At 47.2% G+C, this 27674-nt stretch overlaps 1 protein-coding gene and 1 long non-coding RNA gene across 2 annotated transcripts in view; one reads left to right on the top strand and one right to left on the bottom strand.

Moving 5' to 3' along the window:
• LOC310642467 overlaps positions 1–27674 on the top strand; it is a 210696-nt gene that overhangs the window by 108885 nt on the left and 74137 nt on the right. The window lies entirely within an intron of this gene.
• ASB13 (ankyrin repeat and SOCS box containing 13) lies at positions 15550–27324 on the bottom strand. The gene is made up of 6 exons (XM_083366146.1): positions 27162–27324; positions 24709–24896; positions 21641–21791; positions 20571–20705; positions 17744–17935; positions 15550–16581 (listed from the first exon to the last, which is right to left on the bottom strand). The coding sequence occupies exons 1-6, from the start codon at positions 27202–27204 to the stop codon at positions 16451–16453; spliced, it is 840 nt and encodes a 279-aa protein (XP_083222272.1). The 5' UTR covers positions 27205–27324; the 3' UTR covers positions 15550–16450.

The raw sequence follows: 27674 nt of genomic DNA, 5'->3' as shown, positions 1-27674 counted from the left end.
TGCAACGTGGGACAGGTGGTCCCTGGCTTATCCACCCTTCGAAGTTAACAATGGCCCTGAAAAGAAAAAAAAGTGACTTTGCGACCGTTATTCACATGTATGACCGTGGCAGCGTCTTCCCCCACCTCCACCCAGGGTCAGGTGATGAAAATTGGGGCACTCGGTAAGTGGCACGTATCGGTCACGGTCGCGGGACCCCGGGAAATCGTGGGATCCCCGTTTGCAACCCCGTTTGCCGCCCAGCTGGCGTCTGAAAAGCCGAGTCGATGGGGACGTCAGAGTGGCTGAATGACTTGGTGGTTCTCTGAGCCACTGCGGTTCTTCGTTTAATGACCGTGGCAGAAAGGGTCATAAATAAAGGGCAACCCACTTAACAACTGTCTGGCTGAAGAATGGACGTTGTGATCCCGGGTGTCATAAGGCGAGGGCTACCTTGAGTTGGAACAGTGTAATGTGAGGAGTAAAATTGCAAAGGCTTGGCCCAGAGTCCCCCAGCTGGCTTTCATGCCTAAGGAGGGACTAGAACTCACTGTCTCCTGGTGATTGGCCCAGAGTCCCCCAGCTGGCTTTCATGCCTAAGGCAGGACTAGAACTCACCGTCTCCTGCTGATTGGCCCAAAGCCAACCAGCTGGTTTTGATGCCTGAGATGGAACTAGAACTCACTGTCTCCTGGTGATTGCCCCAAAGTCACCCAGCTGGCTTTCATGCCTAAGGCAGGACTAGAACTCACCGTCTCCTGCTGATTGGCCCAAAGCCAACCAGCTGGCTTTGATGCCTGAGATGGAACTAGAACTCACTGTCTCCTGGTGATTGGCCCAAAGTCACCCAGCTGACTTTCATGCCTAAGGCAGGACTAGAACTCACCGTCTCCTGGTGATTGGCCCAAAGTCACCCAGACAGCTTTCATGCCTAAGGCAGGACTAGAACTCACTGTCTCCTGGTGATTGCCCCAAATCACCCAGCCGGCTTTAATGCCTAAGATGGAACTGGAACTCCCTGTCTCCTGGTGATTGGCCCAAAGTCACCCAGCCAACTTTCATTCCTAAAGCGGAACTAGAACTCACCGTCTCCTGGTGATCGGCCCAAAGCCACCCAGCTGGCTTTCATGACTAAGACGGAACTAGAACTCCCTCTCTCCCAGTTTCTAGCCTGGCGCCTTCACCCCCTAGACCGAACATTTTTCCATGGATTAACCAGCCAGGCTGTCTCTCGAGGGTGCCACCAAGATGACAGCCACGACGGTAGAATCCAAGCTTCGTGATGCCGATCAAAGCTCAGCAGAGCTTCGGTTGCCGCGCCCTGGCCACCCTGAACACCCCTGTAGGGTAGGCAAGGAGGGGAGCACCCCAGGCACTGAATGGGAAGCCTTCCTCTTGAGGTTTTTTGCAACCGTTCACACCCGGTGCTTGCCACTTGACGTTCGGCTGCACCGCTCGCCCGCCACAAAAGTGGCATTTTGCTAAAATTAGCTGCCGCTGCGTTGCTCTCTGGGATGAGCAATCCGATCTCAAATAACAAGAGGGATGAGGTCAGAAAGCTCGAATCTCCAAGTCTCGGCTTTCTCATTCCTTAGCCGAAGGGCGGCGGGGTGCGACGTGGTAATACAAACCCAGATAGGATGTCGGCTTCCCTGTCCCTGAACGGGGCCTCTCCTAACATCGCTTCTCCCTTTTCGCTCAGAGGGGGAGGGGGGAGACATTTGGCCCTTTTCTGCACCCTGACGTCTTTTCCAGGGAAATCCGAAGGCCGGAGGCCACTCGACGCAGCCGGGATAAGCCCAGGATGAAGTTCCACCTTCGCTTGGGGGAATGGAAAGCTCTTCCGATCTTGGGAGATCACGAAAGAGCGATCCAGCCTAGAAATTGAGGAGAAATTTCCTCTTAGGAGTGAGAACACTTAACCGGTGGAACTCCTTGCCACCAGGGGTTGTGGGTGCTCCGACACTGGAGGCTTTTAAGAAGAGACTGGACAGCCCTTTGTCTGAAATGGTATAGGGTTTCCTGCCTGAGCAGGGGGTTGGACTAGATGACCTCCAAGGTCCCTTCCAGCCCTATGATTTTATTACTTGGGAGGGAGGGAGGGTGGGAGGGAGGAAGGGAGGAAAGGGGAAGGAAGGAAAGAAAGGAGGGAGGAGGGAGGGAGGGAGGGAAGGAAGGAAGGAAGGAAGGAAGGAAGGAAGGAAGGAAGGAAGGAAGGAAGGAAGGAAGGAAGGAAACCAAGGCACCTTTTTTAAACATTCCACGGTGACCAAAACCGGATGCCGCGGTCCAATCGGGCTATTACCAAGGCAGGATAAAGCGCCACCAACCCTCCACCTGGGGGGATTCGGCCCAGGTCAGCATCCCCCTCCTCCTGATTTCGAGAGAGGGGCCGGCATTTAGCCGGGCTCCCCACAAGGGGTTAACTCCAGGTGGGTGAAGATCATTAAAGATAGATGCAACCTAGAACTAAGGAGAAACTTCCTGACAGTGAGAACAATTAACCAGTGGAACTCCTTGCCTCCAGAAATTGTGGGTGCTCCATCGCTGGAGGTTTTTAAGAAGAGACTGGGCAGCTGTCTGTCTGGACTGGTATAGGAAGCCGTCCACTTATAACCACAACTTTAACCCAGAATTGCTAAGCAAGAATTCTTAAGTGAGTTTCGACCCATTTAATGACCTTCCTTGCCCTAGCCGTTAAGTGAATCACTGCAGTCGTTAAGTCACTAACCAGGTTGTTAAGGCAAGTCTGATCCCGGGACACTGTGACCGTCATAAAGAGGAGCCCGTCGCCCAGCGTCCGAATTTTGATCATGCAGACCCGGGGATGCCGCGACGCTCGTGTGAAAAGGGGTCGCGGGTCACTTTTTTCAGGGGTGGCGTAACTTTGGACACTAAGCGAACGGCTGTAAGTCGAGGACCTCCTGTGTTCAACGGTTTCAAGTTGGCTGCTTGCCAACTTTCCCAGGATTGAGTCAGCTGGGCATGATGGAACTTGGAGTCTCCGAAGACACGGAGAGCTTTGGTTCATCCGGTGACTTGGGGATCTCTTTGGGAAAAAGGCCGTAGAAGCTGACCGAGGATGGTCCTAAAACGGACAAAGAGGCGAAGGATCCCAGCCAGAGCTCTTACCCCCCGTGGATAGGGCTCGCAACTTGGGAGTCCTTCTAGATTCACGGCTTACTTTGGAAGAGCATATAGTGGCCGTGACTAGGGGGGCTTTCGCCCAGGTTCGCCTGGTGCGCCAGTTGCGGCCCTATCTGAACCGGGATGCCCTGTGTACAGTCACTCATGCGCTCGTGACCTCTCGCCTTGACTACTGTAATGCTCTCTACATGGGGCTTCCCTTGAAGACCACTCGGAGGCTCCAACTGGTACAGAATGCGGCCGCGAGAGTTGTCTTGGGAGTTTCCCGGTACTCCCATGTTACACCTTTGCTCCGCGAGCTGCATTGGTTACCAGTTGTCTTTCGGGTGAGGTTCAAGGTGTTGGTTACGATCTTTAAGGCCCTACATGGCATGGGTCCGGGTTACCTCGAGGACCACCTGCTGCCGGCGTCAACTCCCCTCCGCCCTGTGCGTTCCCACAGAGAGGGCCTCCTCAGGGTGCCGCCAGTCAGGGAATGTCGACTGGTGGCCCCCAGGGGGAGGGCCTTCTCTGTGGGGGCTCCGGCTTTATGGAATCAATTGCCGGTGGAGCTCTGGATGGCACCAGACCTTCGAACTTTCCGTCGGGGCCTGAAGACCCATCTGTTCGAATTAGCTGGTCTGGCCTGATGGGGGATTATGGGCTTTTAATTGTTTTTAATCTGTACTTCTGTTTTTAATTGGGCATGGATTTAATTCTTTTTTAATTTTTGTATAGTGTTTCTTATGTATGCCCTGTGAACCGTCCTGAGTCCCACCAAGGAGAAGGGCGGTATATAAATCAAATAAAAAAAAAAAAAAAAGCGTCACGTGTCAACGCCAGGCGTCTCCTCCCCGGCACACACCCAGACACCAAGACACACAACGCCATCCACGGTGCTGTTTTGAGCTTGCGGAATGTCAACGGTCTGTTCTTTTGAAAGGTTGCAGGAGGGAATCGGAACAGAGAAAGCAAAACGTTCCTTGGCAGAAACATAAAACAAAAAAACGAAACCTCTCCGTAAAGGAAAAACCAGCCTGGATTAAAAAAAAAAAAAAACTTTCGGCCTTGCTGAAAGTCCAGAGGGAGCCTGGTTGAGTTGCTGGCCTTTCCGAGGCCTTAAGGAAAACGAGGACGAAATTCTGGGGTGACTATTAAGGTAATGCAGGAGGCCTAATGGAAGCCTGGCGCTTTGGGGGATGGAACCCTTGGTGCTGACGTCCTCGGGACACTGATGGTGTTGCCCAGTTGGGTGATGAAACGTCTGCAAGGAAACAGCCAAGCTCAGAGACCCCCACAGTTCTCCTCCTCCTCCTCCTCCTCCTCCTCCTCCACCTTCTCCTCCTTCTCCTCCTCCTCCTCCTCTCTGCAAACCTCACTCCCTTCTAGCACTGATGATGTTATCTAGTTGGGTCATGAAACATCTGCAAGGAGACAGCCAAGCTCAGAGAGCACCAAGGATCCCACAGTTCTCCTCCTCCTCCTCCTCCTCCTCCTCCTCCTCATCTTCCTCCTCTTCCTCCTCCTCCTCCTCCTCTCTGCAAACCTCACTCCCTTCTAGCACTGATGATGTTATCTAGTTGGGTCATGAAACATCTGCAAGGAGACAGCCAAGCTCAGAGAGCACCAAGGATCCTACAGTTCTCCTCCTCCTCCTCCTCCTCCTCCTCCTCCTCCTCCTCTTCCTCCTCCTCCTCCTCCTCCTCTCTGCAAACCTCACTCCCTTCTAGCACTGATGATGTTATCTAGTTGGGTCATGAAACGTCTGCAAGGAGACAGCCAAGCTCAGAGAGCACCGAGGATCCCACAATCCTCCTCCTCCTCCTCCTCCTCCTCCTCCTCCTCCTCCTCCTCCTCCTCTCTGCAAACCCCACTCCGTTCTAGCACTGATGATGTTATCTAGTTGGGTCATGAAACGTCTGCAAGAAAACAGCCAAGCTCAGAAAGCACCAAAGATCCCGCAGTTCTCCTCCTCCCTCCTTCTCCTTCTCCTTCTCCTCTTCCTCCTTCTCCTCATCCTCCTCCTCCCCCTCTCAACAAATTCCCTTCCCTTCCCTTCCATCACTGATAATGTTCCCTAGTTGGGTCATGAAACGTCTGCAAGAAAACAGCCAAGCTCAGAGGCCACCAAGGACCCCACAGTTCTCCTCCTCCTCCTCCGGGAGTTGGAAGTCCACACACTTTTAAAATGGCAAAGATTGTTCTAAAACCAACAGCTAAAATGTCAGGATCTTTCCCATTTTCTGCAGATGGGCTCAACATGTGGCCCACTGCTCATGGACTTGGTTCTCCAAGAGAGAAAGAAGAATCCAGAGACATCTCGAGGTCATCTGACATTAGCTTGGAGGTATGCAGAAGCTGCACACCAGTCTTTTCAGCTGCGGCCTCTGATGGCTTCCATGTCAAGAAAGCTGGGAGACAGATGCAGATGGAGACCTGGGGGGAAATGGGCAACTCCTTTGACTACCAAAGCCCAGCTCAATCAGAGTAGATCTGGGAGGGCCCTTGGAGGTCATCTACTCCAACCCCCTGCTCAAGCAGGAGACTCTATACCATTTCAGACAAGTGGCTGTCCAGACTCTCCTTGAAAACCTCCAGTGATGGAGCACCCACAAATTCTGAAGGCAATCAACGGATGGAAACTCATCAAGGAGAGAAGCAACCTAGAACTAAGAAGAAATTCCCTGACAGGCAGAACAATTAACCAGTGGAACTACCTGCCTCCGGATGTTGTGAGTGCTCCAGCACTGGAAGCTTTTAAGAAAAAAACTGGACAACCATTTTTCTGAAATGGTATAGGGTTAGGGTTTCCTGCCTGAGCAGGGGTTTGGACTAGATGACCTCCAAAGTCCTATTCTATTCTATTCTATTCTATTCTATTCTATTCTATTCTATTCTATTCTATTCTATTCTATTCTATTCTATTCTATTCTATTTATTTCCTATATATTCTATTCTATTCTATTCTATTCTATTCTATTCTATTCTATTCTATTCTATTCTATTCTATTCTATTCTATTCTATTCTATTTATTTCCTATATATTCTATTCTATTCTATTCTATTCTATTCTATTCTATTCTATTCTATTCTATTCTATTCTATTCTATTCTATTCTATTCTATTCTATTCTATTCTATTCCATTCCATTCCATTCCATATTTTCTATTCTATTCTATTCTATTCTATTCTATTCTATTCTATTCTATTCTATTCTATTCTATTCTATTCTATTCTATTCTATTCTATTCTATTCTATTCCCATCACCTATTCTATTCTATTCTATTCTATTCTATTCTATTCTATTCTATTCTATTCTATTCTATTCTATTCTATTCTATTCTATTCTATTCTATTCTACTCTATTCTACTCTATTCTATTCCCCTGCTTAATTGTCCTCACTGTCAGGAAGTTTCTCCTTAGTTCCAGGTTGCTTCTCTCCTTGGTTTGTTTCTATCGTTTGATTCTTGTCCTGCCTTCAGGAGCTTTGGGGAATAGGTTGACACCCCCCCCTCTTCTTTGTGGCAGCCCCTCCAATACTGGAAAACTGCTATCCTGTCCCCCATCCTTCTTTTCTCTAGATTGGCCATGCCCCAATCCTGCAACCTTTCTTCACATGCGTTTTAGTCTCCAGGACTCTCTCATCATCCTAGCTGCCCTTCTCTGCCCTCTTCTGTTTGAAATCTGAAGGCCTGCAGACATCACACCAGGATGACGTCACAAAGCTTTGCCGCCCGCCAGATGTGAAGCTGTCTCAATCACCCAGATTGCAACCCTATCTCGCCAGCACCACGCTTTCTAGACAGGACAGAAAGCGATTGTTATGTCCACTGTCTGGGTTTTCCAGATGTTTTCCTTCTTTTCTTTTTTTTTAAAAACCAGCTCTGGGCAAAAAGACCAGGGATAGCAGTGGGCCAAAACATCTGGAAAAGGGCCAGGTTCTTTGCCTCTAGCCCAGGACAACCTACACGAATTAGACACCTCCCCCCCTACACACATCTGGATTTACTTTTGGTTTTTCCATAGGGGTGGGATGAAAATGGGGTCCCTTGTACATGTGGGTGTCTATCTCAACAGGCTGTTTGCCAGATGTGCTGGAGCCAGATTCGCTTAACAACCGGGTGACTAATTTAACACCTGCAGTGATTCCCTTAAAAACGCTGGCAAGAAAAGTCATGAAATGGGGGCAAAATTGACTTAACAAGTGTCTCGCAACTGCAGAAATTTAATCATCCTCATCTGCGCAATTCTGGAAGAAACGCGTAACAGGGATACCCATTGTCATCGGGGCACTGGGAACGACGTCCAAAAACTTTGCAAAACACATCAAGAAATTGCAGCTTCCTGCAATAACTCCAGCAAAGCTACAAAAAACCTGCGCTACTCGGAACATCTTACATTTTAAGGAGAGACCTGGTTGATACCTAGGATGCCGGCAGCAACAACTCGTGTCAACCATCAGTGCCAGTCAATTTGAGTGTTCAGTTGACTGAGTTTCATGTTTTATGGATAAAAGTTTTATAATAATAATAAAGTTGGAAGGGACCTTGGAGGTCATCTAGTCCAACCCCCTGCTCAGGCAGGAAACCCTATACCATTTCAGACCAATGGCTGTCCAGTCTCTTCTTAAAAACCTCCAGTGTTGGAGCATTCACCACTTCTGGAGGCAAGGAGTTCCACTGGTTAATTGTTCTAACAGTCAGGAAATTTCTCCTTAATTCCAAGTTGCTTCTCTCCTTGACTAGTTTCCATCCGTTGCTTCTTGTCCTGCCTTCAGGGGCTTTGGAGAATAGCTTGACTGCCTCTTCTTTGGGGCAGCCCCTGAGATTTGGGGGTCAGTTGCGGTCGTAAACCGAGGACTACACGTACTGTTGAGTAAAGAGCCCTTTGCACCTTTGGTTGAAGGCTTCTTTCATGCCGCGTTGTTGTTTTTTTCCCTCCCTCTCCTTCCGTAAAAGTTTCATTCTGGATACTTCCTCCGCTGACTTCTCATTATTCTGTCCTGGAGAAGTGGTATTTTATCTCCCTTTCTCATTCTCTCCTTTTCCCCAATTGGGTCTCTTGCTTGAGCAGGGGGCTGGACTATCTGACCTCCCAGGCCCCTTCCTGCTCTGTGCTGACTGATTCTCCCTTTGCAAGCCAATCTGTTATGCAAGGAGTTTATTTTCTACTTCTGACTTCATCCCGGCTCCGCCGAAGGTTTATAATTCTTCGCATAAACCTAGCGATATTTTGCAAGCCCGTGTTGACGGCTTTTCCTTCACCTTGCCAGTTCTGCCCGCCTCTAAATATTTGGAAGAAGCGTTTGCACACACAGACCAAAATCTGAATTCCATATCTAGCTATGTTCTTCATCCAACTGGGGTTGTGTGTTGTTGTTTTTTTTGCAGGCGTGTTTTGTTTCACTTTTAATGGGATCACGAAGCCGCCAGATGTATATTTGTCATCGCTTTTTAATTCTCCAGCTCGGGCCAAGATCTATTATAGGAACAATGTGCTCTTCGGAAGAAATTGAGTTCTGTTTCGGCTGCAGGGATGATGCCGTGCAAATCCTCCAGAACTGGTGTGAGGTTTCTAAAAGATAGCACACATTATTTAAAAATACAGACAGCCCTCGACTTATGGCTTCAACTGAGCCCAACATTTCTGTTGTTAAGTGAGACATTGGGCAGGTGAGTTTAAGACATCTAGACACCTTTCTTGCCAAAAGAGGGCTAGACTAGAAGACCTCCAGGGTCCCTTCCAGCTCTATTCTATTCTAATTCTATTCTATTCTATTCTATTCTATTCTATTCTATTCTATTCTGTTCTGTTCTGTTCTGTTCTGTTCTGTTCTGTTCTATTCTATTCTATTCTATTCTATTCTATTCTATTTTATTCTATTCTATTCTATTCTATTCCATTCCATTCTATTCCATTCCATATTTTCTATTCTATTCTATTCCTTATTCTATTCTATTCTATTCTATTCTATTCTATTCTATTCTATTCTATTCTATTCTATTCTATTCTATTCTATTGAAAGTATTAAGAACTACAGTATATTTGTTAAATGCTGATAGAAGGAGAATATTATTGGAAAGAAGAGAAGACCAAAGAAATACATTACTAATTATTATTATTATTATTATTATTATTATTATTATTATTATTATTATTATTATTATTATTATTGATATCGCTGTCCCAGGAGATGCCAGAGTCGAAGAAAAAAAACTGGGGAAAAATTACAAAATACCGTGACCTGGCCATCGAAACTGCGCGATTATGGATGACACGTGTAACAGGGATACCCATTGTCATCGGGGCGCTGGGAACTACGTCCAAAAACTTTGCAAAACACATCAAGAAATTGCAGCTTCCTGCAATAACTCCAGCAAAGCTACAAAAAACTGCACTACTCGTAACGTCTTACATTTTAAGGAGATACCTGGTTGATACCTAGGATGCTGGCAGCAACCTGTGTCAACCATCAGCGCCAGTCAGTTTTAATGTTCAGTTGACTGAGTTTCATGTTTTATGAATAAAAGTTTTATAACAACAACAACAACAATAGTAATAGTAATAGTAATAATAGAGTTGGAAGGGACCTTGGAGGTCATTTAGTCCAACCCCCTGCTCAGGCAGGAAACCCTGTACCATTTCAGACAAATGGCTGTCCAATCTCTTCAAAAAAGCCTCCAGTGTTGGAGCATTCACCGCTTCTGGAGGCAGGTTGTTCCACTGATTAATTGTTCTAACCGTTAAGAAGTTTCTCCTTAGTTCCAGGTTGCTTCTCTCCTTGATTAGTTTCCATCCGTTGCTTCTTGTCCTGCCTTCAGGAGCAGGACATATTGATTATGGAATTATAGAAATTAATTATTATCAATTGTGGTTTTTTTTTAATATATGAACCCGGACAACACACTGTCTACTAAGCACTAAAGACTGTTATTGTAAAAAAATAATAAAATTTATTTTTTTAAAAAGAAAATAAAAAAGAAAATCAAGGAGAGAGACACCCAAACCGACAGCTACAAAGCCAGCGAGGTTATCTTGGCAAGACCTCAGAAGATCCTGCTTCGGTGCCGTGCCAAAATAGACGCACGGCAAAGGAGGATGGGTCCGTGAGTCATGCAGAGATGCCGCGTGCATTGCCCGGGGTGGGCCTGGAGTAGGGAGGGGGAGAAGGGTGGGGATCTTGGCAAAACATCGGGGGGAGGAGAGGAACAAAACTTATCTTGAGAAAACTTCGAATGGATAAAACTCCTTTGATTAGATCAAAAAGATTAGATAATTAGATTTATTTACATGGGACACTTAAACATTAAACATATGCATTGAATACGGTTAAAAAGAAGAGAAAAATTCTGGATATAAATGTACATTAGTCTAAGAGGGATATGTATTTTAAGTAGTATACTATCTTCTTATTTCTTTTCTTCTCTTTTAGGATTTTTTTTTCTTCTTTTAAGATACAGGTGAAACTCGAAAAATTAGAATATCGTGCAAAAGTTCATTTACGTTCAGTAATGCAACTTAAAAGGGGAAACTAATATATGAGATGGGCTCATTACATGCAAAGCAAGATAGTTCAAGCCGTGATTTGCCATAATTGTGATGATTATGGCGTACAGCTCATGAAAACCCCAAATCCACAATCTCCAAAAATTAGAATATTACATGCAATCAATAAAACAAGGAGTGTACATATAACAATATCAGACCTCTGAAAAGTATGAGCATGCATATGTACTCAGTACTTGGTTTGGGCCCCTTTTGCAGCAATTACTGCCTCAATGCGGCGTGGCATGGAAGCTATCAGCCTGTGGCGCTGCTGAGGTGTTATGGAAGACCAGGATGGTTCAATAGCGGCCTTCAGCTCTTCTGCATTGTTCGGTCTCATGTCTCTCATCTTTCTCTTGGCAATGTCCCATAGAGTCTCTATGGGGTTCAGGTCAGGTGAGTTTGCTGGCCAATCAAGCACAGTAATCCCATGGTCACTGAACCAGGTTTTGGTGCTTTAGGCAGTGTGGGCAGGTGCCAAGTCCTGCTGGAAAATGAAGTCAGCATCCCCATAAAGCTCGTCTGCGGAAGGAAGCATGAAGTGCTCCAAAATCTCCTGGTAGATGGCTGCGTTGACCCTGGACTTAATGAAGCACGGTGGACCAACACCAGCAGATGACATGGCTCCCCAAATCAACACAGACTGCGGAAACTTCACACTGGACTTCAAGCATCTTGCAGTGTGTGCCTCTCCATTCTTCCTCCAGACTTTGGGTCCTTGGTTTCCAAATGAGATGCAAAAGTTGCTCTCATCAGAAAAGAGGACTTTGGACCACTGAGCGACAGACCAGGTCTGTTTTTCTTTAGCCCAAGTAAGACGCTTCTGACGTTGTTTGTTGTTCAGGAGCGGCTTGACAAGAGGAATACGCCATTTGAAGCCCATGTCCAGGATCCGTCTGTGTGTGGTGGCTCTTGATGCACTGACTCCAGCCTCAGTCCACTCCTTGTGAAAGTCCCCAACACTTTGGAATGGCCTTTTCCTGACAATCCTCTCCAGGCTGCGGTCATCCCTGCTGCTTGTGCACCTTTTTCTTCCACACTTTTCCCTTCCACATAACTTTCTATTAATGTGCTTTGATACAGCACTTTGGGAACATCCAACTTCTTTTGCAATTACCTTTTGGGGCTTTCCCTCCTTATGGAGGGTGTCAATGATGGTTTTCTGCACAACTGTCAGGTCAGCGGTCTTCCCCATGATTGCGATTCCTACTGAACCAGACTGAGAGACCATTTAAAGGCTCAGGAACCCTTTGCAGGTGTTATGGCTTAGTTAGCTGATTAGAGGGGGACACTTTGAGCCTAGAATATTGCACCTTTTCACAATATTCTAATTTTCTGAGATTGTGGATTTGGGGTTTTCATGAGCTGTAAGCCATAATCATCACAATTATGACAAATCAGGGCTTGAACTATCTTGCTTTGCAGGTAATGAGTCTATCTCATATATTAGTTTCCCCTTTTAAGTTGCATTACTGAAATAAATGAACTTTTGCACGATATTCTAATTTTTCGAGTTTCACCTGTATGAGAAATGTAAAAGTGTTGGGATGGCCTGTATGAGGAAAAAGACTTAAATACTTAAGTGTGATGAAAATCTGAACCAGTAAGAATTTTTTGACTATTGTGGGGGGTGGGGGGGGGCAAATTTAAATAAGAATCTTAAACAGGATCTGTGATAAGGCAATCAAGATGATCAGTTAGAAAATACGTTTTACATCATTGTGGTTATTATTTGCAGAAATATTAGAAAAATGACTACCGGTATATTTAATTGTTATTTATCCAAATAATAAGAATTGTATTAATTCAAGGATGGCAAAAGAGAACATTTTTTGGAAGAAGAGAATGTCAAGCAAAGCTGTTATGTGGACTATAGAATTATAGACTAGACTAGACTAGACTAGACTAGACTAGACTAGACTAGACTAGACTAGACTAGACTAGAATAGAATAGAATAGAATAGAATAGAATAGAATTTGTTTGGCTTGACCAGTGTGCACATCTGTCTGTCTGTCTGGCTATCCATCTTGCCTTGGAGTATGCACAGGTAGCCCTCAACACACAACGGTTCATTTCGTGACCATTCACAGTTACAGCGGCACTGGAAAAAAAGTGACTTAGGACCGTTTTTCACACTTACGACCGTTGCAGCATCGCCAGGATCACGTGCTCAAAATTCAGACACTCGGCGACGGATTCACATTTATGACGGTCACAGAGTCCCGGGCTCACGCGATCCCCTTTTGTGACCTCCTGCTGAGCGAAGTCAACGGGGGGGGGGGAGGAAGCTGGATTCGCTTAACAACCGTGTTATTAACTGAACAACTGCAGTGCTTCACTTAACAACTGCGGCATGAAAGGTCGTAAAATGGGGCCAAACTCACTCAGCAACTGACTCACGAAAGGAAATTTTGAGCTTGATTGTTGCCATACGTTGAGGACTACCTGTGTTGAAAACAACCCCACCCAATCATTATAATATTTATTTATTTATTTATTTATTTATTTATTTATTTATTTATTTATTTATTTATTTATTCATCAAGCTGATATTATGGTCGTTTCTGTTAATCCCATGGATATTATTATAACTGTTTGCTGGAGAAGGATGGCCCCAAAGAGCAAGTGGTGTTCCCTTTCTTGGCTGTTTTGCTTCACTAAATCCATCCAGTCCTCACTTCTGTGTCGCTGGGCTGTGGGTTTTCCTGTTTGATACGAACATTGCCGGATGTGTCCCATTTTAAGTAAGGAATTCGGCTTGTTCAGGATTATATCACTGGATTTATGAATTGCCAACATCTTCCCCCCATTTATAATTTCCCAACTTGGTGCACGATTGCCCTCTGCTGGCTGGCCTTTTATTATCTTTTAAAAAAACAGAAGAACAGAGATGGAAGGGACCTTTGGAGGTCTTCTAGTCCAACCCCCTGCTCAAGCAGCAGACCCTATACCATTCCAGATAAATGGCTGTCCAATCTCTTCTTAAAAGTTACCTGGAACACCCACAACTTCTGGAGACGAGTTACTCCTTCCTTCCTTCCTTCCTTCCTTCCTTCCTTCCTTCCTTCCTTCCTTCCTTCCTTCCTTCCTTCCTCCCTCCCTCCCTCCCTCTCTTCCTTTCTTCCTCCCTTCTTTCTTTCCTTCCTTCCTTCCCTCCCTCCCTTCCATCCATCCATCCATTCATCCATCCCATGTATTTTATCTATCTCAGCATCATAGAATCACAGGGCTGGGAGGGATCTTGGAGGTCATCTAATCCAACCCCCTGCTCAAGCATTCCATTCGAGCCTAGTCCATTCCTGACAAATGGCTGTCCAGTCTCTTCTTGAAAACTTCCAATGTTGGAGCATTCATAACCTCTGGAGGCAGGTGGTTCCGCTGGTTAATTGTTCTAACTGTCCAGAAGTTTCTCCTTAGTTCCAGGTTGCTTCTCTCCTTGGTCAGTTTCCATCCGTTGCTTGTTGTCCTGCCTTCAGTGGCTTTGGAGAATAGCTTGACTGCCTCTTCTTTGGGGCAGCCCCTGAAATACTGCAAGACTGCTATCCTTCTCTTCATTAAACTAAAAGGTAAAGGTAAAGGTTCCCCCGCACATGCGTGCTAGTCGTTTCCAACTCTAGGGGCCGGTGCTCATCTCCGTTTCAAAGCTGAAGAGCCAGCGCTTGTCCGAGGACGTCTCCGTGGTCATGTGGCCAGTATGACTAGACGCCAAAGGCGCACGGAACGCTGTTACCTTCCCACCGGAGTGGTCCCTATTTTTCTACTTGCATTTTTACGTGCTTTCAAACTGCTAGGTTGGCAGAAGCTGGGACGAGTAACAGGCACTCACTCTGCTACGCGGCACTCGGGATTCGACCCGCCAAACTGCCGACCTTCTGATCGACAAGCTCAGCGTCCTAACCCACTGAGCCACCGCGACATCCCCAATTCCAGCAACCGTTCCTTGTATGTTTTATCCTCCAGTCCCCCAATCATCTTTGTTGCTCTTTTCTGCACTCTTTCCAGAGTCTCAACATCTTTTTTACATCGTGGTGACCAAAACGGGATGCCGTATTCCACGTGTGGCCTTACCAAGGCCTTGTAAAGTGGCACTAACACTTTAGAATAGAATTAGAATAGAACAGAGCTGGAAGGGACCCTGGAGGTCTTCTAGTCCAGCCCCTTGCTCAAACAGGAGAACCTATACCATCTCAGACAGGGTGACTGTCTAGTCCAGCGATGGCGAACCTTTCAGAGACCGAGTGCCCAAACTGCAACCCAAAACCCATTTATGTATCATCGGGTGCCAGGTGGGCGTGGCCCTTTGGGTAGGCGTGGCTGCGGTGGTAACGGCAGACTGGGCGGGATTAAAAAGTTCAATCAAGCAATTCCAACTTTGCGAGAACCTTCCCCTCCCCCCAGCGCAAGAAGTTGAAATTGATTGATTGCTTGAACCTTTTTTTTTATTGCACACGGCGGCGGAGGCCTAAAAAGGTTTTATAAAACCCAGCGGAAGGCGACGGTGCGCGTGCCCGCAGAGAGGGCGCTCTGCGTGCCACCTGTGGCACCCGTGCCAGCTGTTCGCCACCACAGGTCTAGTCTCTTCTTTAAAATGATCTGGATTCTGTCCCTCTGTTATTGCAGCCTAGCACTGTGCTGGCTTTTTTGGCAGTTGCCACACAGGGCTGGCTCCTGTTAACGGGATTGTCCACTAGGACTCCAAGATCCCTCTCACAGTTGTTACTATTGAGCCACGTGCCACCTATTGTCCCCATTCCTCTTAGCAACAGAAATTTTGGGCTCTGTCGTGGTCCTAACTCAAGGACTACCTGTGTAGTTTCCCCCACCTATCCGTGAATGCTAATATTCATCATATTTGAGGTCAACGATAGACGTATGAAGGAAGACGTGAGACAGAAAAGCCAGATTCATGCCTAAATTATATTTATTTAATTTATTATGGCATAACACGCATCACAGCCATAATACGCCAGAAGACACTGGAACAGTGGCCCTCGGTCTTGAGAACTTGAAGATATGTGGACTTCAGCTCCCAGAATTCCCCAGGCAGTGTATGTTAAAATGGGCGGATTACAACTCCCATGTTAATACAGGTAGTCCTTGACTAACAACCACTCACTTAGTGACCGTCCAAAGTTAAAAGCGGCACTTGAAAAATGCCATTTTTCACACTGGTGACCGTTGTAGCATCTCCACAGTCAGGTGATCAAAATTCGGATGCTTGTCAACTGATTCATATTTACGACGGTCGCAGGATCCCGGGGTCACCAGGATCCCCTTTTGCGACCTTCTGACCAGCAAAATCAATGGGGAAACTAGATCCCCCCTTAACAAACAATGGCGCCACCAATTTAACAACTGCCGTGATTCATTTAACAACGGCAGCAAGAAAGGGCGCAAAACGGGGCAGAATCCACTTAACAATGGTCTCACTTAGCGAGAAAAGGCTTTGTGCTCAGTTGTGGTCGTAAGCTGAGGAGTACATATAGACCAAGACGCAAAACGGGACTACCCCATCAGGCTTCGGTAAGTTACCGCTCCATCTCTCCATTGTAGAGGTGATCAACCACATATCCCAGTGGGTGCTAAAGCATTTCACTCACACACTCGAAGCAGCCGCCGAGCCGGCAAGGGGACCACCAGGTAATCCACTTCCAGCCACAGTTTTAAAGTTTCTATTTACAGTCCTTTGAGAAAAAAAGTCACACGTTGTTCCAAACGAGGGTCGCTTCAGAAGAGCGTGAGCCGAACATGGCAGGGTGAAGATCGTGGGGAGCCTTCGGCGGGGGCCGCAGGCCGCTCACTGCCGGTAGGAGAGGAATTCCACTAATTTCGTAGGGATGTGGAGGTAGGGAATTTTCTGCAGTGCTTTTTGGCCGAGAGCTTGACGTAGGCTGAGACGACAAAGCTGAGAGAGACGCAAGGGAGTGCCTGGTGGGTTGGGAGAAATCAAAAGGGCATTAAACGACAATTAAATTGAAAATACACACCATCTTCTAAAGCAGCAGGGGTGTCCGACCTTGGCCACTTTTAAGAGTTGTGGACTTCAACTCCCAGAATTCCCAAGCCAGTCCTTTCTGACTTACACACATCTATATGAGTGCAATAGTGGCGAATATGTGTAGCTCGGGGGTAGGCAAGCAATTCCACCCACAGACGCATTGACCTACAAGCAGCCTATGAACCCCTCAGAATCCAAATGAACCGCACAGTCAACCAGGGGCGGCACCGACCCTGAACCATCCCGCGCAATCCCCCACAACCAGCACTTCACCTCCCAAGGATCCTGACCTGATGTAACCTCCCCATCACCAGCCTCTCTCTTGTTCTGTCCCAGCCCACGTGAGTCCGTTATGCTCACAAGGAGAAACTCCTCTTCCAATCAAGCAGGCAGGAGTTGCAGGAAAAACACCAAACCCCTCTTATTATTCATAGACCTGAGTCAATGTCCAAGGCAAACACAGTTCACAGAAACACAGATCCTCAACACGAACGGTTGCCTTCAGCAACCAGCACCTCCCACAACTTCCCTTTTATTATTCAGCCAAGGCGTGGCTTCCTAATGCCTTCTCCTTTGCCTTTGGAGCCGCCCCATTGCGTTCCTCTGTCCTGCTCGCTTCTCTTGCCGGCGCTTTCATGCATCCTGGATATCTCCCAGCTGTGCAACTGTCCAACTCAGGCTCCCAGCACAGCTGTGTCTCAGCCTGAGCGCGAGTAGAGGGGCCAGGCTCCTCGTCCGACTGTGAGTCTCGGAGCTCCTCAGAGCCTTCCTCTGACTCTGATGTCACTCCAGGGCCCTCTTCTTCCTCATCTGAGTCCTCCGACTCAGCTCCCGGATCCACCGGCTGGCAAGGAATCACAAGATCCCTGATGACTCACACCTGACCCACCACAAGACCCTCGCTGGGCACACCCACACCGGAAGCCCTTATAACAGAACACCGACATGGACGGCACCAAAACTCCGCTGAAGATGTTACCTCGCCTTGTAACGAAACATTCGGAGGAGCTCGGCGAGCGAAGCTTCACTCTCGCGCACCTGTATGAGACAGGTAAAAGAAGGACAGACATATTCCCGGCACATTGGACTCACTTTCATAATACGCAAAACACTTTGCCGTCGAGCTGTTGCTCTGACTGTAATCGGAGGGTTTTTTCCCTCGGTTGTCCCGGGCGTAAACGTTTCCTCCAAACTCGATCAGCATCTCCGCCAAGTCAGCGTTTCGCACTTTGGCGGCGTGGTGAAGGGCCGTCTCGTGAAGTTTCGCTGCGTTCACATTGGCCCCTGCCGGTTGGAACGGAAAGAGAAAATCAAGAGATTCGCCGATTGTGTGTCGTTAATTCAGCGGAGATTTTTTTTTTCATAATATTTTATTGGTTTTCCAGTTTTACATTCAGGTATTTAAAAAGCAACGATGGTGGCCGGGTTAAACAATAATTCAATAACAAAAACTTTAGTGCAAATCTCAGGTTACAACATCAGATATATCTTCTCTTTTCCCCTTAACATTTACTATCTCATATTCAAGCTAGCACATTTCTAATTATATCAACTCAAGGAAAACATCATTATTACATTCATCAATACATTTTAGTTTATGCACATTTTAATTAATCTTCGTAAAACAATCCATGTCCTGTTGTCAATTTTTACTTAATGTTTAGTTTCTCATCAATATTCCAATCAACCTTTTAATATCCATAATTTTCAAACTTTGGGTAACCAAGGCTTCCCTTATTTCACTTCATAAGAAACCGTAATATCCAAAATACACATTTTACCTTTTTAAATGTAATCTTGTTCTATTTCCTAAAAATTTTCTATTTCCCACCATATTAAATCTTCTACTTAATAATAAAATATCCCCTTTTAATAGATCAAAACCAATATGTGCGTGTGTGTGTATCTATGTATGTATGTATGTATGCAGTGCTTTCTTTGTAAAAGAAAAAGGTGCCGGAACTCACACATGTCATACAACCCGTCTTGCCTACCCTACAAGGTTCCATCCAAAAAAGGTGCCGGAACTCCGTTCTGAGCGTTCTATGAGAAAAAATGCCCTGTATGTATGTGTGTATGTGTATGTGTATATATGTATATGTGTGTGTGTGTGTGTGTGTGTGTGTGTGTGTATATATATATATATATATATATATATATATATATATATATATATAGAGAGAGAGAGAGAGAGAGAGAGAGAGAGAGAGAGAGTGTGTGTGTGTGTGTGTGTGTGTGTGTGTGTGTGTGTGTCTGGGTTAGTCAGTAAAATCAAACCTATTCCTGATAGTTAATTTTCATTTCCCTTTTAAATCTAATTTTTCAATGTTAAACAAATCAAATCCTTATTTTCCACTAATTTCCAACTATTTTGAATCTAACAACCCGAATTCCCCTTGTCTCAGCATCTCTTTTTAACCCTCTAATTGACAATATAAAGTCCCCTCTGATAATTCAAAAACCCCAATTTTCTTCAGCCTTATTCTGGCTTTCTTCCTTTGCCAACTAGGCTTCCATATCAGCGCTTTTAGATCATCAAACAGATCTCCCTCCGTTTTTATATGTATTATTTGAATCAAAGGAGACCATTTAACTGCCAGTTAAAGGAAGGGAAAGAGAAATCAAGAGATTCGCTAATTGTGTGCGTCAATTCAGCAGAGATTTTTAGCGGCCACACACAGGTAGCCCTCAAATGACAGCCAAAATGGAACACGAAATTTCTGTCAGTAAACGAAGCATTTTACGACCATTTTGGCACAGGCGTTAAGGGAAGTTGCTAAACGTGTCATTACTTCTGCCACCGACCTGTCTTTTCGGAATCCGGCTGTGAAGGTTGCAAACGGCAATTATATGACCCCCCCAAGACACGGCAACTGTCATTGATTCATGCCTGTTGTCAAGAGCCCGAATGTTGATCACATGACCAGGTGGATGCTGTGACGGTCGTTAAGTGTGAAAATTCGTAAGTCTCTTTTTTCAGGGCTGTTGTAACTTTGAACGGTCACTAAACCAACAATTGTAAGTTGAGGACTATCTGTACACAGATTTCCCCCCCCCCCAAAATAATCTGTTTCCAACTGGTCCCTTGGGTCTTCCAGCTGTGATATCCTCCACCAGCCTCTTTCTCGTCTTTTTAAAACTATATTTTGAAGCTTTGCAGGTAGTTCTCGACTTACATCCATTCGTTTAGGGACCGATGAAAGTTACAACCCCGTGAAAAAGCGATGTACGGCCCGTTCTCGCACTTATGACCATGGCAGCAATCCATGTGGTCACGCCATTGGCCATCGTCATACATTTATGACGGTCATATCATCTGACAGTCAGGTGATTTCCCACTTGGGACCATCCCAGCCAGCTTCCGACAAGCAGAAGAACAGAGTAACAGAGCTGGAAGGGACCTTGGAGGTCATCTAGTCCATCCTGCCATTCAGGCAGGAGATCCTATACCATTCCGGACAAGTGGCTGCCCGGTTTCGTCTTAAAAACCTTCAGTGTTGGAGCACCCACAACTTCCGGAGGCGAGCTGATTAACGGTCAGTCCTAATTAAGTCGCCCCGCCGATTAATCCACTAATGAGTTGATTAAAAAATGAATCCATGGGGAAGTTCCCAAGTCGTGGTCACAAGTAACGCCTCGCTTGGGAAAAAAAATAGGTTGTAAAATCGGGGACAGGATAGCTTACTTAATGACCACGCTGCGGAAGGACAAATTTTACAGCCCCTATTGCGGTCGTAAGTAGAGGACTACTTGTATTTAAAGAAAAGGCTTGGTGATTAGACTAATTGCTCATTTAGACTAAGGCAGGATAAACCTTTGAAGACCAGGTTTTTTGGGGGGTTTCCTGAATAAGATTGGGTTGCCTGTAATTAATCCAGCACTTCTACCCTCTGTCAATGGGGACCCCATGGCACCGCACCTGCATTCAGCAATAACTTTGCGCAATCCAGGTGTTCTCGTGCACACGCCACGTGCAAAGGCGTTCCAAAATGGCAGTCGTGGGCCTCTAGGTTCGCGCCGACTTCGATCAGAAGACGGACGCAATCGGCACTGCCTTGGGGAAAAAAAGAGTCAGGTCAAGGAAGAACATTCATTGAGCGCTTGCGTAGATTCCCACCCCCCCCCCCCGCCCCAGCTTGTGCCAAAGAGAGACGGCGAAACCTTTTTCCAAGCCACATTAAGGACGGATTCCTGGGGCTGGTGTGGTTTAACTGCCTCAAACTCTCAACGGGATTACAGATAGACCCGCTTAACCACTGCAATGATTTACGCTCAAAATTCTGGGCCCAATTGTAGTCATTAAGGGAGGACTAGCTGTTTAGAGTAGATAGATAGATAGATAGATAGATAGATAGATAGATAGATAGATAGATAGACAGACAGACAGACAGACAGACAGAGAGACAGACAGACAGACAGGCTGGCAGGTAGGCAGACATGGGCAGTGGATATATGATAGATAGATAGATAGATAGATAGATAGATAGATAGATAGATAGATAGATAGATAGGGATTGACGGGCTGTTTATTGACCCTACCTGGGAAGGATGGAAGGCTGAGTCAACCTTGAGCCTGGTGGGACTCGAACCTGCACTAATTGCAGGCAGCTGGTGTTACTTAAGGAGGCGTTAGCCCACTGCTCCACCAAGGCTCTTTTTAAGTTAAGTTTGGACTTTGGAGATCTAGACATAGCCACATAAGTATGTATTAGCGGTGTGCTGTATTTTAAATTTTTGTGACTTGGTCTGGCACCGTCAATAAACAGCCCGCCAATCCCTAAGACTCCGGCATTTCATTGGGCCAGACCTGGAGGCGCAGGAAGGCGAATGTGGGGAGCAGGCCGGGAACCGCGGTCCGAATTGGATCCGGAATGCTCCACAGCTCTTCGCGTGGATTCTGGGCGAGCAGAAACCCCCCCCAACCCACCCACCCCCGGTCTCCCAGGGCTGGCCCCAGGATCTCCGTCGACCCTGCAGAAGCCACCTTACCATTTAAGCAGGCTTCGTGGAGGGGCGACGCAATGTACAACGGTGGGTTGACCTTGGCCCCGTAGGACAGGAGGACCTTCACGCAGTCAATGCTCCCCGAAGCGCAGGCGTCACAGAGCGGGGTGCTCCCGTCGATGTTCCGGGCATCCACCTGTGGCAGAAAAGGGATCAAACCCTCAACCTGGGGCCTCTGTTGACTAACCTCCCTACGAATCGGCCATTTTTAAAGAGGATTTGCACTTCGTACAGCTAGGTCCTTGGCTTACGACCCCCACTGAGCCCAAAATTCCCATTGCTAAGTGAGACGGTTGTTCAGTGGGGTTAGGCCCCATATTACGACCTTTTTTTCCCCACGACTGTTAAGCGAGTCACTGCAGTTGTTAAGTTAGCAACACGGTTGTTAAGTGAATCCCGGCTTCTCCATTGACCTTGCTTGTCGGAAGGTCGCAAAAGGGGATCATGGGACACCCTTCCCCCACCAGGACACTACGACCGTCATAAATGGGAACCATTTCACAAGCGTCTAAATTTTGATTACATGACGATGGGGAGGCTGCTGCAGTCGTAAGTGTGAAAAATGATTGTAAGTCACTTTTTGAAATGCCGGTGTAACACACGGAATTCCTTTCCCTGGCAGAGGTTTGTCTGCACGATGGCTGAAAATACAGCCTGGGATGAAAATCCAGCCATAGAGACCTTATTAGTATCTTTACAACAACAATTTCTCATGCTAGTAAAGTTATGCTTCAAATCCTACAAGCTAGACTCCAGAAGTATGTGGATCGAGAACTACCAGAAGTACAGGCAGGATTTCGAAGAGGCAGAGGAACTAGAGATCAAATTGCCAACATACGTTGGATCATGGAGAAAGCTAGAGAGTTCCAGAAAAACATCTACTTTTGCTTCATTGACTATGCTAAAGCCTTTGATTGTGTGGATCACAACAAACTGTGGCAAGTTCTTAAAGAGATGGGTGTACGAGACCATCTTATTTGTCTCTTGAGAAACCTATATGTGGGCCAAGAAGCAACAGTGAGAACTGGACACAGAACCACTGATTGGTTCAAAATTGGGAAAGGAGTCCGGCAAGGCTGTATACTGTCGCCTTGCCTATTTAACTTATATGCAGAGCACATCATGAGAAAGGCAGGGCTAGATGAATCAAAAGTTGGAATTAAGATTGCCGGAAGAAATATCAACAACCTAAGATATGCAGATGATACCACTCTAATGGCAGAAAGTGAAGAGGAACTAAAGAGCCTCTTGTTGCGAGTGAAGAAGGAGAGTGCAAAACTTGGGTTGAAACTAAACATTAAGAAAACCAAGATCATGGCATCCGGCCCTCTCAATTCCTGGCAAATAGATGGGGAAGAAATGGAGGTAGTGACAGATTTTATTTTCCTGGGCTCCAAGATCACCGCAGACGGGGGCTGTAGCCAAGAAATTCAAAGACGCTTGCTCCTGGGGAGGAAAGCCATGGCAAATCTAGACAGCACACTAAAAAGCAGAGACGTCACCCTGCCAACAAAAGTGCGTATAGTCAAGGCTATGGTCTTCCCAGTTGCAATGTATGGCAGTGAAAGCTGGACCATAAGAAAGGCTGAGCGCCAAAGAATTGAGGCCTTTGAACTGTGGTGCTGGAGAAGACTCCTGCGAGTCCCTTGGACTGCAAGGGGATCAAACCGGTCAGTCCTAGAGGAGATCAACCCTGACTGCTCTTTAGAAGGCCAGATCCTGAACTGGAAACTCAAATCCTTTGGCCACCTAATGAGAAGGAAGGACTCACTGGAGAAGAGCCTCATGCTGGGAAAGGCTGAGGGCAAGAGAAGAAGGGGACGACAGAGAAGGAGGTGGCTGGATGGAGTCACTGAAGCAGGAGGCGTGAGCTTAAATGGACTCCAGAAGATGGTGGAGGACAGGAAGGCCTGGAGGAACGTTGTCCATAGGATCGCGATGGGTCAGACACGACTTTGCAGCTAACAACAACAACAACCTTCTAAAGTGGCATCATCTGAGATTATTATTATTATTATGGCTTATTGCATAGTCATCCAGATGTTCAGACCTGTCGAGCATTTTTATCCACCTATATGGACTAGTCTTCCCAAGAACCTGGGATAGCCAGACATCGTTGTATGATGGGATTAGAGCATGCCACAGTCCACAGTGTGTGCGTGCAGGCGTGCATCCCCACTTGCAAATGGTGCTGCGCGTGTGCCCACTACTCACACAGAACCAGGCCCACTCATCCTCCAGCCCGGCTGGCCGATCCACAAAGCTGGAAAGGTTGGGGAAATCTAGGTTAGAGGTCTCATTGCAGAATGGAAGCTGTCCGGAGTAAAGCTGCCTTTTGCAATTGACTGATAGTTGAAATTGTCAATTCCAATGGTGTTACTACATCATCATCATCATCATTATTATGAATCACACAGTTAGCCAGATGTTCAGATTGGGTGTAGCATTTTTCTCTACCTATTGAGTCCCTAGCAAAGACTTGGGATAGGCAGATGTGGAAGATGGGTGGTTGTTTTTTATTATTATTATTATTATTATTATTATTATTATTATTATTAGTAGTAGTAGTAGTAGTAGTAGTAGTAGTATTGTTATATTTTATTTCATTTATTATTATTATTATTATTATTATTATTATTATTATTATTATTATATTGTTAAAATTATTAATCACACAGTCAGCCAGATGTTCAGATTGGGTGTAGCATTTTTCTCTACCTATTGAGTCCCTAGCAAGGATCTGGGATAAGGGAGATTTGGATGTTTGATGGGTGGTATTATTATTATTAATCATCATCATCATCATCATCATCATCATCACACAGTCAGCCAGATATTCAGACTGGGTGTAGCATTTTTCTCTACCTATTCAGAAGGCAATGAGATTAGGCTTCTATCCTAGGAAGATCCACATCTAACTGGCCGTCTGGGGCAAATCTGAAATCTGCAGCCCGAATCCCAGGAAACTTGATGCAAAATAAACATTTGCTGGCATTCTTCCCCCAGACGTTTTAGTCTGCTGCCTTCTGCAACCCGGCGCCCTCCCGTTGCACCTGGGCTCCTGCGGCCAGGAGGATCTCCACACACCGCGTCTGGCCACGCAGGCTGGCTTCGTGCAGGGGCGTGATCGAGTCGTAGGTGACCAGGTTGACACAGGCGCCGTTCTGGATCAGTTCTTGGAGCTGGCAGATCTCCCCGCTTCGGGCGGCTTCGTGAACCGGGGTCCTCTCGGCCCAAAATGCTACAGGAAGATGGAAGACGGATGGGGGGTTAAAACAGTCCCTGTCCAGAATGGGGGGGCGGGGAAAAAACCAGCCCAACCAAACCAGTACAGGCAGTCCCTGATTTAGGACAACCGGGAACAGAATTTCCATTGTTTAATCCTAGAGGTTGTTAAGTGAGGACCTTTCTTACCGTGCTCGTTAAGAGAATCACTGGGGCCGTTAAGTGAATCAGGCAGTCGTTAAACAAATCTGGCTTTCCCCATTGACTTTAGTTGTTGAATGCCAGTTGGTGACCACAGGGGTGCTGTGTTAGTTGTGGGGAGGAGGGGGAGGAGGAGGAAGAGGAGGAGGAGGAAGATGACTGTGGGGTCCTTGGTGCTCTCTGAGCTGGGTCGCTTTCTTGCAGACTTTTCATGACCCAACTAGGTCACCTCATCAGTGCTAGAAGGGAGGGGGGTTTGTGGGGAGCAGGAGGAGGAGGAGGAGGACTGTGGGGTCCTTGGTGCTCTCTGAGCTTGGTGGCTTTCTTGGAGACGTTTCATGACCCAACTAGGGAACATCATCAGTGCTAGAAGGGAGTGAGCTGGGGGGAGGAGGAGGAGGAAGAGGAAGACTGTGGGGTCCTTGTTGCTCTCTGAGCTGGGTCAATTCCTTCATGACCCAACTAGGGAACATCATCAGTGCTAGAAGGTGTGGGGGGGTGTTGTGAGGAGGAGGAAGAGGAGAAGGAGGAAGAGGACTGTGGGGTCCTTGGTGCTCTCTGAGCTTGGTGGTTTTCTTGCAGACTTTTCATGACCCAACTAGGGAACATCATCAGTTATAGAAGGGAGTGGGGTTTGTGGAGAGGAGGAGAAAGAGGAGGAGGAGGAGGAGGAGGAGGAGGAGGAGGAGGAGGAGGAGAAGGAGGAGAAGGAGGAGGAGAAGGAGGAGGACTGTGGGGCCCTTGGTGCTCTCTGAGGTTGGTGGCTTTCTTGGAGACGTTTCATGACCCAACTAGGTAACATCATCAGTGCTAGAAGGTGAGGGGGGGTGTATTGTGAGGAGGAGGAGGAAGATGACTGTGGGGTCCTCCTTGGTGCTCTCTGAGTTTGGCTGATTTCCTTGCAGACTTTTCATGACCCAACTAGGGAACATCATCAGTAATAGAAGGGGGGGGGGTTTACGGAGAGCAGGAGGAGGAGAACTGTGGGGTCCTTGATGCTCTCTGACCTGGGTGGTTTTCTTGCAGACGTTTCATCACCCAACTAGGGAACATCATCAGCTCTGGCTGCTTTACGTGAATACTCCCAAACATTTGCAACAATCATCAGAATAAGTGAATTCTCTCCCTCGCCCTCCCCCCACCGCCATTGCTAAGATTTCAAGGTACAGCAAAAGGGGCGGGGGTCTCTTCCCTTTGCAAAGACCCTCCGTTTCCCACTCCCCACCACAGCGTCATTTTTTTCTGTCCGGGAGCTGAGCAGGGCGCATTCCCAACCCCCGCGGGATTCGAGACCGTCGTTGGGCCCCTCAAAATCACCCTTCAAGCCCCCTCCCACCCCCCAAAAAAAGCGTCACGGTCCCTCCCATTGACTCCCAAGAAACCTACAGCCGTCTTTGTTTTTCTTTTGGCAACCCGGATCGACCTGGGAAAGGGGAACCCAAGTTGGCAAGCGGAGGATCCTCGCTCTCCAGATTCCCGGGCACGGATCCTGCCAAGCCGGCCGGAGACTTCCCCGGCTCAGCTTTCCAAGAACCGCAACGCGTGACCCGCCAGGCTCTTTCCAGGACAGGAGCGGATAAACAACGGCCCGGCCCCGGCCGAGACGCGTCACCCCCATGCGTTCACACAACACGCTAAACTCGGGAGCGGGAACTTGAGTTTTTGGGGAGAGGGGGGGCTTTGGTTTTGCCGGGCTGGGGCTGTGGTGTGGTGTGGAAGCGTTGGAGTTCAAGCCAGCCCAGCTGGCGATCTATGGATCGCAATCCCCCTGGGGACACCCCCACCCCTCAAAGGGTTAGTTAGTAACCAGGACTAACCCAGTTGTGGAAACGCAGCTTGAATGCCGGGTCAAGAGCGGAGGAGGCGTATATACGCTTTTCTCCCCTTTCCCCCTTTAAATTTGCACAGTAATAGAGCAAGTGCATCGTTGCGCCGGGCTTTCCCCAAAGATCGGGAGCCCCACTCAGGTCTAGCAGCATGAAAAGGCTGAGTCCCGGGAGCAGAGGCGATTCCTGCGGGGAGAGGGACGTCCCCTCCCCACCTTTTCGGCTTGCAAGGCGTCCCCACCTCACCAACTCACCGATCTCTCCCAGCAAAGAGCCACCGGCGGTCACCGGCTCCATGACTCCGTAAACGCGGACTACAAGCCCCAGCGGTCTCCGAGCCTGGCCAGGCAGTCAGGAATCCCGGGACGCCCCAAGCGCTGCTCGCAAGGGCTGCCGGGAGTTGTGGTTCTCCGGCCTCGCTTCCTGCTTGTCGCCTCTGATGCTGATGCTTACAGATGTTTTCCCGTCCTTTGCAACCTTCCGTCCCCACGTCCCTTTCTCGACACGCGGAATTTTGCAGCTCGGTGCTTGAATTCACGGCATCACAATTGGCTGGAGGGAGGGGTTTACTTCCAGACGACCCCCCCCCACCACCGTCTCCCCAAACTCTGAAAAACATTAATTTTTTTTTTAATTTTTTAATTTTAATTCCATTTATATCCCGCCCTTCTCCGAAGACTCAGGGCGGCTTACGTGTCGCCCTGAGCATCCCAATCAAGACACCCCCCAAAATTGCCTTTTATGCTTTCTTAAGACTTCTGATAAGA

Source organism: Vipera ursinii (assembly GCF_947247035.1).
Source record: "Vipera ursinii genome assembly, chromosome: 6".
Lineage (NCBI taxonomy): Eukaryota > Metazoa > Chordata > Lepidosauria > Squamata > Viperidae > Vipera > Vipera ursinii.
Note: the sequence above shows the minus strand (reverse complement) of the source record. Positions and strands in the feature narration are given on the sequence as shown.